At 59.9% G+C, this 12,360-nt stretch overlaps 2 protein-coding genes across 2 annotated transcripts; one reads left to right on the forward strand and one right to left on the reverse strand.

The window, feature by feature from the left end:
- Positions 1-2,022: 2,022 nt before the first annotated feature.
- Positions 2,023-5,799, forward strand: ASIC3 (acid sensing ion channel subunit 3). Its single transcript, XM_044244653.1, has 11 exons — positions 2,023-2,556; positions 3,300-3,450; positions 3,657-3,784; positions 3,927-4,128; positions 4,235-4,291; positions 4,395-4,542; positions 4,824-4,915; positions 5,014-5,093; positions 5,191-5,262; positions 5,442-5,500; positions 5,633-5,799. Exons 1-11 carry the CDS (start codon positions 2,023-2,025, stop codon positions 5,709-5,711), a joined length of 1,602 nt encoding a protein of 533 aa, XP_044100588.1. The 3' UTR covers positions 5,712-5,799.
- A 1,092-nt stretch (positions 5,800-6,891) lies between these two features.
- On the reverse strand, positions 6,892-11,078 carry CDK5 (cyclin dependent kinase 5). Its single transcript, XM_044244654.1, has 12 exons — positions 10,958-11,078; positions 10,209-10,297; positions 10,049-10,116; positions 9,830-9,890; positions 9,676-9,732; positions 8,899-8,994; positions 8,686-8,760; positions 8,401-8,497; positions 8,148-8,217; positions 7,473-7,533; positions 7,293-7,373; positions 6,892-7,170 (listed from the first exon to the last, which is right to left on the reverse strand). Exons 1-12 carry the CDS (start codon positions 10,992-10,994, stop codon positions 7,084-7,086), a joined length of 879 nt encoding a protein of 292 aa, XP_044100589.1. The 5' UTR covers positions 10,995-11,078; the 3' UTR covers positions 6,892-7,083.
- Positions 11,079-12,360: the final 1,282 nt, after the last annotated feature.

The following is a 12,360-nucleotide window of genomic DNA, read 5'->3' on the forward strand; positions in this document are numbered from 1 at the left end:
CGATGACCAGCCCCAGCTGCGCTCTACGTGGGCGTCTGGGCTGACCCCTGTGCCCCTCAGCCCCCTGCTGCAGGCCAGTCGGCCCTAACCTTGCAGATGGCCGCTCTGCTTTTCTAGAGGTGTCTGCTCCAGCTGCTGGGAGTCCAACCCTCACCCAGCCCATCACCCGACCCAGACCATCTGCAGCGTCTTCAATCAGATGCCGCAGTCCGCTCAGTCAAGGCCAGCATTACCAGGTCATCTAGTCCCAGGGCACCCCGGCTGAATCAGGGACACGGTATCTCTTCCTCTAGGAAAGCTCCCCCCCCCCCAACCAACCCCGGCAAAGGCACTTCACTGGCTCAGCAGATAGAGTGTGTAACTCTTGATCTCAGGGTTGTGAGTTCAAGTCCCACACTGGGCATGGAGCCTTCTCCGGGGGAGAAAAAAAAAAAAAAAAAGGAAAGAAAAAGAAATAGCACTCCCCTGCAAAACACCGCCTGCCCTGTTTCTGATGGGAGTGCGAAACTCCCGCAGTGGGGAACCTTGTGGTATCTACCAAACTACCCATATCGCTGCCTCTTGACCCAGTGGTTCTATTTCTGGGAATTTACGTCTGTGCAATGGTATTGAGAGCACCATTGTTTGCAATGGAAGATTGGAAACCCCCCGTATTCATCGTAGGGAGGGGATTGGATGAACATTGGTACATCCACATAATGGAATCAAACAGCCATTTTTTAAAAAGGGGAAGTTTTGGGGCGCCTGGGTGGCTCAGTGGGTTAGGCTGCTGCCTTCGGCTCAGGTCATGATCTCAGGGTCCTGGGATCGAGTCCCGCATCAGGCTCTCTGCTCAGCAGGGAGCCTGCTTCCTCCTCTCTCTCTGCCTGCCTGTCTGCCTACTTGTGATCTCTCTCTCTCTCTGTCAAATAAATAAATAAATAATCTTTTAAAAAAGGGGGGGGGGACTTTTCCAGGTACTAGATATTGCATGGTATGCAGAATATGTTTTTAAGTGAAAAAAGATGTGAAATTATAGAGCACCCATGTTCCCTGGACGGAGGCAGGTAAGCATCCGTGTTCAGCCTGGGATGGGGCATGTGAGCCCACAGCCACGTTGGCAGAGCACAGCCTCTCAGCCAGGAGGGCCTCAGCATGGAGAGGTGGGAAGAGGGTCCCTGGAGACAGACCCCCCCCCCCACCAGGCATGGGATGTGCAGAGCCCTGGCCGTCCAGTGTGGCCTGTTGGGGGCTCAAAAAGAGGAGCCTGCCAGTGCCAAACTTCCCACCGCTTTCCAGCTTGGTCAAGAGACAGCTTCTCTCTCTGTACAGGAACAGATTATCTCGAGTGAGGTTAGTGGGAAGGGAGGAGAAGCAAAAGGAAGGAGGGACTGGGCCCAGGGTCAGCAACCGACCCTCAACCCAACCATAAGGGCTGCAGCTGGGAGTCTGAAAGGCCATTAAGTCATCCCCAGCCCCAACTTCTCTCTAGGATCCCTTCAAGCCTTCCCCGGGATTGCTGCGGTTTTCTGCTGGCGCCTCTGGTCTCCATGGCCGCGCCCCCCCCAACTCACCGCACTAATGGCTCAGCCTGGGCCCCCAGGGACCTTCCCTGCCCCCTAGTCTGCTCCGCGGGCCCCCGGCCCCCACACTGCTGTAACCCAATCCTCTGCGGCAGCTCCGGCTCAGCAGAGCAGTCTCCAGCACAGCGGCCCCTGCTTTCCACACCAGCTGCACCCTACCTGGTCTCTCCCGCCGAGCCCCAGGAGCCCCAGTCCGGCGCTGAGCCTAGGGGAACCCCAGCTTGCTCCTGGAGACCATCGAGCCAAACCTGCTGCACCAGCGCCTCCCCACCTCCCGGTCTGGGCTCCTTTCCCCATCCCTGTCCTCCCCTCGCCTCACCCGCAGCGACCCCCGCCTGGCCACCGCAATCCTCTTAGCACCTCCTGGTCCTCAGACTGACCCTCTTTCCTCCTTCCAAGCCCCTGCAGACTGGTCACCACTCCCCAGCCCTCTCAGTGTCCCCCGCCCCGGGCTTCGGCCATGAAGCCCCATCCCGGGCCAGAGGAGGCTCGGCGGCCGGCCTCGGACATCCGCGTGTTCGCCAGCAGCTGCACCCTGCACGGGCTGGGCCACATCTTTGGCCCCGGGGGCCTGACGCCTCGCCGAGGACTGTGGGCCACTGCCGTGCTCCTGTCACTGGCCGCCTTCCTCTACCAAGTGGCTGAGAGGGTGCGCTACTACGGGGAGTTCCACCACGAGACAGCCCTGGATGAGCGTGAAAGTCACCGGCTCACCTTCCCCGCCGTCACCCTGTGCAACATCAACCCGCTGCGCCGCTCCCGCCTCACGCCCAACGACCTGCACTGGGCCGGGCCCGCACTGCTGGGTGTGGAGCCCGCTGACCATGCCGCCTTCCTGCGCGCCCTGGGCCAGCCTCCTGCACCACCCGGCTTCATGCCCAGTTCCACCTTCGACATGGCTCGACTGTACGCCAGGGCCGGGCACAGCCTGGACGACATGCTGCTGGACTGCCGCTACCGAGGCTGGCCATGCGGGCCCGAGAACTTCACCGTGGTGAGCTGGTCACGAGCCCGGCACTGCCAGGCACCGGGCTAGCCCCTGTCCATCCGGGACCCGGCATCCCCAGTCTTGCTAGCCCAGGCTCCTCCAAGGCCGGGGGACCTTAACACCCACGCCAGGGATCCTTCCCTTCCCAGCCAGGCCATAGCTCCCCATCCCACCAGGGCGTTTCTGCTCAGCCCAGGAAACTGTGCTCCTTGGGGTCCCCTCCCTGTCACTCATCTGGACCGCAGTGTGCAAGGTCATGCCTCCCAGCACAGGGCACTCCACCCAGGCTGGCTCTGGGCCCAAGCTCTGGTCCGAGGAGACCCTGCTCCTGGGGGTTGGGGGGAATCTAGTGGGACTGCTCTAGGGCAGAAGAGCCCTCTGTGCCGGGGAGTCAGCTTGTTTTCCCTCTACCTCTTCAACATTCTGCTAGTTCTGGAGGAGGGCAACCGAGATCCACTTCCTTTCTTGCCATTCTCCAAAGAAACACTTGTCCCATAGGCTGTGCCCTGGGCTGGGGAGTGGGAGGTTGGGGAATAGGGGCTGCAGTGATGGGAACCCATGAGGGTCCCACTCTATGTGCCAGTATGAGGGACAGACTGGGGTGTTGAGATGTGGATTCAGTGGTCAAAGAGACCAAATGGAGGGCAGGGAGAGGAGAGGTCTCGTCGTTCTCAAGTTTGCCTGGGGGAAAGGGCTGGCTGGGCTCCTTGTACGCTGGTGAGGTCTGTCCCGTGTCTGCTCACCCACAGATCTTCACCCGGATGGGTCAGTGCTACACCTTTAATTCCGGCGCCGACGGGGCAGAGCTTCTCACCACTCCCAAGGGTGGCATGGGCAACGGGTTGGAGATCATGCTGGATGTGCAACAGGATGAGTATCTGCCCGTGTGGAGGGACATGGGTATGGGGCCCACGGGTCAGGCTGGAAGCGTGGCGCAGTTGGGGTATGAAAGGCTCTGGGAGGGAGAGGAGGCACTAGGAAGGGCCCCAGAGCACATTGTTTCCCGTGAAAAGGGGGCAGGGTTTGTGGGTCACAGTCCTGGGGAGGGAGGACTGCAGCAGGGGGTGTCCTGAGACACAGGCCTCAGGGTCCCCTTTCCCCTGCAGAGGAGACCCCATTTGAGGTGGGGATCCGAGTGCAGATTCACAGCCAGGAGGAGCCGCCCACCATCGACCAGCTGGGCTTCGGGGCAGCCCCTGGCTACCAGACCTTTGTGTCCTGCCAGCAGCAGCAAGTATCCCTACCTCCACCCCGCCAAGGCCCCCAAGCCCCGCCTCCACCCACAGCACCTCAGAGGGTTGGGGGGTTCCCCACTCCTCTGTCCCCACGGTGACCCCCACATTGTACCTGGTGCTTCCTTAACCAACCAACTACAGCTGAGCTTCCTGCCACCACCATGGGGCGACTGCAGCTCCGCATCTCTGGACCCCGACTTTGAGCTGGAGCCTTCGGATCCCCTGGGTCCCCCCAGCCCCAGCGCAGGCCCCCACTCTCCCTATAGTCTAATGGGGTGTCGTCTAGCCTGTGAGACGCGCTATGTGGCTCGGAAGTGCGGCTGCCGAATGATGCATATGCCTGGTAAGGGGCTGGTGGGGGCGGAGGAGGGGGTTCCGGGTCGGGCCGGGGCAAAGGGGCCTAGAGCGGGGGCAGTTCCTGAAGCTGTCTCCTCCCCCATCACCCCAAGGCGGCGCGCCAGTGTGCAGCCCCCAGCAGTACAAGGACTGCGCCAACCCGGCGCTCGGTAAGGCGCGAACTTCTCCGTCAGCCCCGCCCCTGCTCGGCTCCCCCCGCGACCCGGACCCCGCCGGGCGGGTGGCCCTGACCCAGGCGACTGTGGCCCCTAGACGCCATGCTGCGGAAGGACGCGTGCACCTGCCCCAACCCGTGCGCTAGCACGCGTTACGCCAAGGAGCTCTCCATGGTGCGGATCCCGAGCCGCGCCTCCGCCAGCTTCCTGGCCCGGAAACACAACCGCAGCGAGGCCTACATCGCGTGAGCCAGGCCGGCGGGGAGCGGGGCGGGCCCCCCCTGCGGGCGAGCCTTCGTGCGCACACCCGGGGGGCACACCGGTGTGCACGTCACCACCGGGCTCCTGGGCCTCTGGGCCAGCTGTTTAACCTTCTGACACCGTCTCTCCTGCAAACGGGGTCCATGACGCCGGACCCAGGTCTCTTAAAGGAGTCCCAGACGGGAAGCCGGTCGCGCACCTGTTTCCTCCCAGCAGCCGGCACCAGCGGGTGTCCAAAGAGCTTTCCTGCCCTCTTTTCCTCCAGAGAGAACGTGCTGGTGCTGGACATCTTCTTCGAGGCCCTCAACTATGAGACAGTGGAGCAGAAGAAGGCCTACGAAGTGTCGGAACTGCTCGGTGTGTGCGCGCAGGGGCCCACACAGGGCACCCAGGAGTCTGGGGAGGTGTGGGCAGGGCAGGTGGCTTTGAGCTGATGGGTAACCTGGGCTCCACAGGTGACATTGGGGGCCAGATGGGGCTGTTCATCGGAGCCAGCCTGCTCACCATCCTTGAGATCCTGGACTACCTCTGTGAGGTGAGCCTGAGCCCCAGCTGGGGGAGGGGAAAGGAATCAGGCCACAGGACCTGGAGCAAGGTGTGCACTGGCCACTTCCCCCACTGCTTGCCCCTAGGTGTTCCGGGACAGGGTCCTGGGATACTTCTGGAACCGAAAGCACTCCCAAAGGCATTCTAGCACCCATCTGGTAACAATCCCTTCTTCTTTGTCATCTCCAACATGGGCGCTCAGCCCTTCCCCTGAAGCCTAGAACACCATCCCTACCCAGCTGAGGAAAGACTGGTGGGGGAGGAGTGTGCAGTGACCTCGGCTGGTCCTGGGAGAGAGGACTCCTCCCCACCGCTGACCCTTTCCCTCCTCCCACAGCTTCAGGAAGGGCTGGGCAGCCACCGAACCCAAGGTCCCCACCTCAGCCTGGGCCCCAGGTAACAAGAAATGGCCCCCTATTTCAAGGGAGGAGGGGCAGGTCCCATCTAGAGGGTGCCATTCAGGTTCAGGAGGGCAAGGCAGTGGGTACAAGGCCTCCTGTCCCAGCGCTGTGGTCTGGGTCCCACCAGGCCTCCCACCCCTCCCTGTGCTGTCACCAAGACTCTGTCTGCCTCCCACCGCACCTGCTACCTCGTCACACGGCTCTAGACCTGACGTCTGTGTCTTCAGGGCTGCACCCTCACATCCAGGACGTGCCCTGCCTGCTCTTGTCTCTGCCGTCTTCACCCCAAATAAAGTTCTAGCGCCTCAGCCTCGGCTGGTTCTCTTACAGGCAGACTAGTCAGGCCAATGTCAGCCCTACTCAGGCCCAAGAAGACCTCTGCCAGCCAGCGTCCGGTGGGCAGTGTCTGAGACGCAGGTGAGTGGCAGTCCGCCACCGCAGATCTCTCTGGGAGGAGAGTGATAGGACGGCACCTGTCCTTTGCAGCCCCGTGTGAATGGGCTCATCAGAATGACATGTGAGACAGTGCGCCCAAAGCCAGATGTCAAGTCAGAGAGGAGTCGGGGAGAGGGCAGTTATGTTGGAGAACGGCTGGAAGAAGGCTCTGCCCAGAGTTTGGGGAGAAGTAGGGGGAGCAGGCAGGGAGAGGACGGGAGGAACTACCTACTGCCAGGAACACAAGCTGCTGTCCTGCTGGGAAGATCAGGCCTCTTTGCTCATATCTGGGACCAAGGGCCAGCACACCACCCGTCTCCATGGGAACAGCTGTCCCCCCCCGCTGTTCCCCCTAACCCTAACCCTCCCTTCCCACTCCTGCCAGTAAGAATGTACCTCACTACTGCCCACTGTCCCTGTTCTTTCTCTATATCCCAAATATGGGAAACTGGGGGCTGGGGAAGGGGGGTTCCTAATCTCACCACATCTCTGGATCTCTCCTGTCCCAGCCTACAGCCCTGGGGATCGGGATGGGGGGTGCCGGTGATGAAAAAGGGAGGGCTGGGGAACATACAGCTGGGATAGGGAGAACCATGAGGAAAAGGCCTGGTCCTCTTTTGCCCATTCTGGTGGGAACCCATCCTTACTCTGACACTGGCTGCCTATGCCCTCAAGACTAGCGCTTCTGGGCAGAGGGAGAAAGGGGGGTAGGTGTCAGCATAAGCACCAGAGCGGGGGTGCTGCTGCCCCCAAGCCCAGCCATCGGGGTGAGGGGCAGAGCCTCCAGCACCCGGTCTCAGGACACTTCGGGGAGTGGAGTTAGGACTGGACAGCGGGGCTGGGTCTGAGCTGGAAGCAGGGCTGTAGAGGGCAGGGCGCTAAGGCAGAGCAGAGACCCCGGCCCCAGCCACCGCCCCCCCCGGAGCCACTGTACCACCACATCAGCCAGACTGTGGGAAAGGAGCCAATTTATGAAATTAAGTAAAGTCCATGGAGGGAGCGACAAACACGGGCCAGAGCACTGCCATCCCAGCCAGGCCCAGCACAGCTGGAGCTCAGCACACCGTGCCTCCCCTGCTTTTCCTCCCCTCCCGGGAGGAGGCTGCAATTGGCCAGGCCCCAGCCTGGCCAAGGTCCTGGCACCTATGGGGGGCAGAAGTCGGAGAAGTAGGGGTGCTGCAGCGCCTCTTCTGCCGAGATACGCTGGACGGGGTTACACTTCAGGAGGTTCTGAAGGCACGGAAGAAAGGCGCGGCGGGTTCGGGCTGCGTTAACCGCCTGTGGCCCCCTCCCCCCAACCTCTCCCCCACAAATGTCTGTGGACCCCACCCTCTACCCTTGCCCTCCGTCACCTGTAGCAGATCCCTCCCCGTGGCATTGAGCTTGGGCACGACATTCACCAGGGACGTTGTGGCCGGGTACATCGGGTAAGGCTGGGGGGGGGCAGGGAGAGTCAGACCAGAGGTTTGGGGGCTTGGAGCTGCTACAGCTGTGGAGTAAAGAGGTCCCCCCACCCCCATCTCCCATCCCACCTTGTAGTCTGGCAGCTTGGTCATGGCAGGCCACTGCTCCTCCGTCGGCGTCCCCAGAAGCGTGTCCATGGGGTCAAGGGTCACTCAGGTGGAAAGAGGCAGGTGAGGGGCTCTTCCCCTCCAGGCAGGGGCGTCCCTCACATGCCCATCCCCAGTCCCCTCACTTTATCCCATCGCTCAGGACAGAGGTGGGGCCCAGCACACTTATGGTGCTCCTGGCGTGCCAGGCACTTTTCACACGTTCATACTCTGACCTCAACCCTGATGTCTGCTCCTGATGACCCAGTCACCCCCTCCTCTGCCCACAAATAATCCTGTGGCTACTTTGGGGTCCTTTGTCCCAAGGATTCACGTCTCAGCTGGAGGAGCATGCTCGTGGCTTCAATCAGCCCTGAGAACATCGGGGTGTCCACTGCCCTCTGCCTTCCATCCCCTCGCCCAGAGCCATGCCCTCTCCTGGCCCAGCCCATCGCCACCCTCACTCCCTGCACTCTGGAGCTCCAGGAGCTCCTGACTCCCCTTCATTTTTTTTTTTTTAAATAAACTCTAGGCCCAACGTGGGGCTCAAACTCATGACCCCTGAGATCAAGAGTTATATCCTCTACCGATGGAGCCGGCCTGGTGCCTCCCCTGCTCTTTAGAGAGCTCGAGGGGAAGGGAAATGTCAAAGGATATCGGAAGATCCTCTTCAACTGGTCATCTACGTCATTGCCAGGGAAAAGCGGCCGCCCCGCATTGGCCAGCTCTGTGAGAAGAGCAGGTGTGAGAGGAGGAGACAGGCGAAGAAGCCCTCTTTCCCATGGTGCCCTCTGTGCCTTCTAGCCCCATCCCCAAGGGCCTCACTCCCTTCCCCAGAGGAGACACTCCGGACCCTATCTGTCCACGTGACTGGGAGAGGACGCGGCTCTGCAGACCCCCAGCGTGTCACCTGCGAAAATGCAGCCGGCTGACCACATGTCGATGGATGTGGAGTACAGCTTGGCCCCAAAGAGGACATCCGGTGGGCGGTACCACAGCGTGACCACCTGGAGAAGACCCCACCCACAGCGACCCCCTGCTGAGAGGACTGGGGTGGGGGGAGGAGGGGCTCAGCGAGGGGCAGGGGGTGGGGCAGAATAATGTTTTGGGTCCTGGAGAAGGGGATGAAGGTGCTCTGCTCGCAGGGGATCCCCTCCCCCCACCCCATATCCCACACCCCACATCCCCAGCTCACCTCGGCTGAATAACAGCGGACAGGGATCCCGAAGGCTCGAGCCAAGCCAAAATCAGCCAATTTCAGCTCCCCATTCTGGGGGAGGGATGGGGACAGGGAGAGGGGTTTGCAACAGTCTCAGGGCAGGCCCCCTGCCTCTGCCTCCCGGCATGGCTCCCCTCATCACTTGTGACTTGAGTCTGCCCCATCTCCCACCTTCTCCCCAGGAGGTACCCTGTTTATGAGCAGGTTCTGGGGCTTCAGGTCCCTGTGCAGCACGTTGCGACTGTGACAGAATCCCAGGCCTTTCAGCAGCTGGAAGAGGAATGACTGGGCGGGGAGGGAGGAGTAGGGGAGGGCATCACACCTTCTGGATAGGAAGCTGCCCTCCCCCCTTGATGGGCCATGCTCCCCTCTTCACCCTCTGCTTTGTCTCAAAACCCCACCCATCTTTCAGTGATGATGGAGGACCTGCTTTGTACTGGGCTAGGTATTAATAAGTGCACAGTGCACAGGGGCCCTGATCCGAATCTTTCTGGAACTTACAGCCTAGTGGGCCTTCCTACCTTCCTGCACTGATCTCTCCCCTACATGGCCTCGGGTAAGCACACACCCCAGAGCCATCAGTATATATATTATGCTCTATTATTAATCAGCACTACTTCCCCTGGAACCTGGGACAAGGCACTTGGTCTTGGGCCTAGAACAGTGCCTGGCACAAAGCAAAGAATCCAATAGGTATTTTCTGAATGAATGAATGAATCTCTTTGAATCTCATCTTCTCATCTCTCAAGTGCAAATCACATCACTGATAGCAGAGTGTTACTGTCAGATCAAAGAGTGAAGATGCTTGCAAAGAGGGAGGCTCCTGGAGGACAGAAATAGAGCTTGCTTATTCCCTGACACTCCAGCCTATCCCCACTCAGGGCCTGAACTTGGTGCTCAGAGTGTGTAGACTGAAGACAGACTCCTACCCCGCCTCCCTGAGTCTCCCAGACACCAGCCCCTCACCTTCACAATTTCAGGATCCAGATCACCATTACAGCTGTCGAAATACTTCTTAAGGTCCTAGAAAGGGGTGGGGGTGGGGAACCGGACAGAGTTTGACCTCAGTCTGGGCCCCTGTACCCTCCCAAGGCTACTGTCCCCAGAATCCCCCTTTCACCTGGTCACAGAACTCAAAAACCAAAGTCAGCTTCTTGTCGCTATGCAAGACGTCATGAAGCCTAGGAAGGAGGAAGGACTCAGCCAGGCATGTCTGCAAATGTCAGCCTCAAGTCCCTATTTCAGCCAACCCTGATCCCAGTATCGGCCCAGCCCCTCTCTGAAGCCCCCCTCCTCCAAGTGACCACACAGGCAAGGAGGACCCTGCCCAGCTACACACCTGACGATGTTCTTGTGCTTCAGCTCTTTGAGTAGGCAGATTTCCCGAAGGGCTGAACTCGGCACTCCCTACACATGGGAGGGGGCCGGGCGGGCAACAGTCACATCCCACCCAGCCTGGGCCCTCAACCCCCTCCCTGGCCCTGAGGTTCCAGTCCTACCTCATCATCGTCGTCCAGCCTCACCCGCTTCAGAGCCACGATCTCATGGGTCTCCCGGTTTTTGGCCTTGAATACAGTTCCATAGGTCCCTGGGGGAAGAAGGTCAGGGGTGAGGAGGAAGATGGGACAAGGGTCCCAGGAAGTCCCTGTCAGGAGAACAGGCAGCGTGGGAGTGTATTTGTGAAGCCTGGAGGACTAAAGAGAGAGATTCAGCGTGAAGGCTCAGCATGGAGGAGCTCTGCCAGGGAGGGTGGGGGCAGAGAAGGTGCCTGCAGACGGCTCAAGGGTGTCTGGAGCAGGGAGAGGCTGCAGCTGCCGGCGTAGGGAAGTCTGTAATAAAGGCGCTGCTTCCGGGGGTTCTGGAAATAGCGAGCAGGCCTGGGAGAAAAGAGAGGGCCGGCAGAAATGAGGTCGGAGGTCTGCATGGACCACTGAGGCTGGTGGGGGGGGGCGGTGGTGGTGGATGAAAGCTCTGCCAGTGGTGCTGAGGCTCGGGGCAGGAGATGCAGGAAGTGCTAAGGTCGGCAGATAGGTCTCAGGAAGTGCCAAGGTTGGGAAGGGGCGTCTGCGGGAAATGCTAACGGGAAGGAGAGGTGTCTGCAAGGAGTGTTGAGCTCGGGGCCAAGGCTGCAGCCAGTGCTGAGATCGGAGCTTGTGGGTATTGCTGACGGTAGAGAAGCCGGCGCTGCAAGGAGCGCCGAAGGGTCTGCAGAGGAAGATCTGGCAGGAACATCTCGTAGTCCCATTACCTTCCCCAATCTTCTCGAGTTTCTCGTATTTCTGCATCGCGGCAGCCGCGGGGACCCCTACGGGCCCTGGGTTCTAAGACTCCGGCCCCGGCGTTGCAGAGGAGGCGGCACCCCAGCCTCCGGCCCTGCCCCGCCCTCCTGTCTGCGCATGAGCTTCTGGGGCATGTAGTACCAAGGAGAGCCAGATTTCCCAGCAATATAAGGGGCATTAGGCACAGGAAGACTACAACTCCCAGCAGGCTGCGCGGAGGTTTTCTGCAGCACTCGCCTCCCAGGACTCCGGTTCCACCGCGGAGGAAAACCTTGGACTTCAAGTCCCAGAAAGCATCTCGTGTCCGCTTTCCGGGCCTCGCCGCGGTACTGCCGCGGCTCCCAGTGTGCTCTGCTCTTGTTATTCCTTTCTGTGATCACAACCTTCTTTTAAAAAGGGCCTCTCTGGGGCTACACATTCCAGAACGCAGTAGGGTGGGGGTGGGGCGCCCTCTGGGGTTTGGGGTTTGGCAGTCTGCATCCCCGGGCCGGATGGGTGCTCTCTGACCCGGCTGATGGCGTTGGGGTTCCAACGATCTCCTGACAACAGCAATACGGATTCCCACCTCTCCTCAGGCCATCTGGAGACCTCAGCGTTGATTGAGGAATGGCTCTGAGCAATGCCTTGATAACGACTTCGCAGGGACCAGCTGAAACACAGAGCTGGGAAGAGAGGCAGGTGTGCCTCTGGATTTAACGTAGACCAGAGACCCCTGTCTGCCCTTTGGGTCCCGTTTGTCGTCCCGGAGCCCACCTGACCGCAGCTGCTCGCAACACCGTGACGTCCCGAGGCAAGCTGGCTGGAACGCTGGGCGTCCCTCCGTACCGGCTTGGAGAACCCGGGCCCACCGGAGTCAGCCAGGGTGTGGCCGAGGGCTGGCAGGTTGACTACCGCCCTCAACACACAGAAGTACAGACAGATGCTACACTCGGAGCAGCCTTGACCTCATCCCTTAAGGAGTTGATTATAGATTTTCTTGCGCTCCTCTCTAATTGTCTCATGATTGCATTCTTGAGGGATGTGAACTGGACAAAAACAGCCCCAAACAGCACTCCTCAGCACCAGAACCATAGCTGGTGATAAACATTTGTCAATTAACTTGTTTATATCAGAACGTTCTCTGCATACACAATGCTGTGCTTCACCTAGTGGCATATTAAAAAAGTATACTCTTTATCTGGAAGAATTTATAATTTAGTTGAGATAAACCAGAAGTACAGAAATCTTTAGCGGCAGGTGATGATTACAATAGGGTTCGAGGAGGGAGGTCGCCGCAGGGTATCACTGAGGCAGAAGTTCCCGGGTTCGGAAAGTCTAGGTCAGCTCAGGGTAATGGGAATCCAACCTCCAGGAGCCATTACCCCTATGGCCA

Source organism: Neovison vison, chromosome 4 (assembly GCF_020171115.1).
Source record: "Neovison vison isolate M4711 chromosome 4, ASM_NN_V1, whole genome shotgun sequence".
Taxonomy (NCBI): domain Eukaryota; kingdom Metazoa; phylum Chordata; class Mammalia; order Carnivora; family Mustelidae; genus Neogale; species Neogale vison.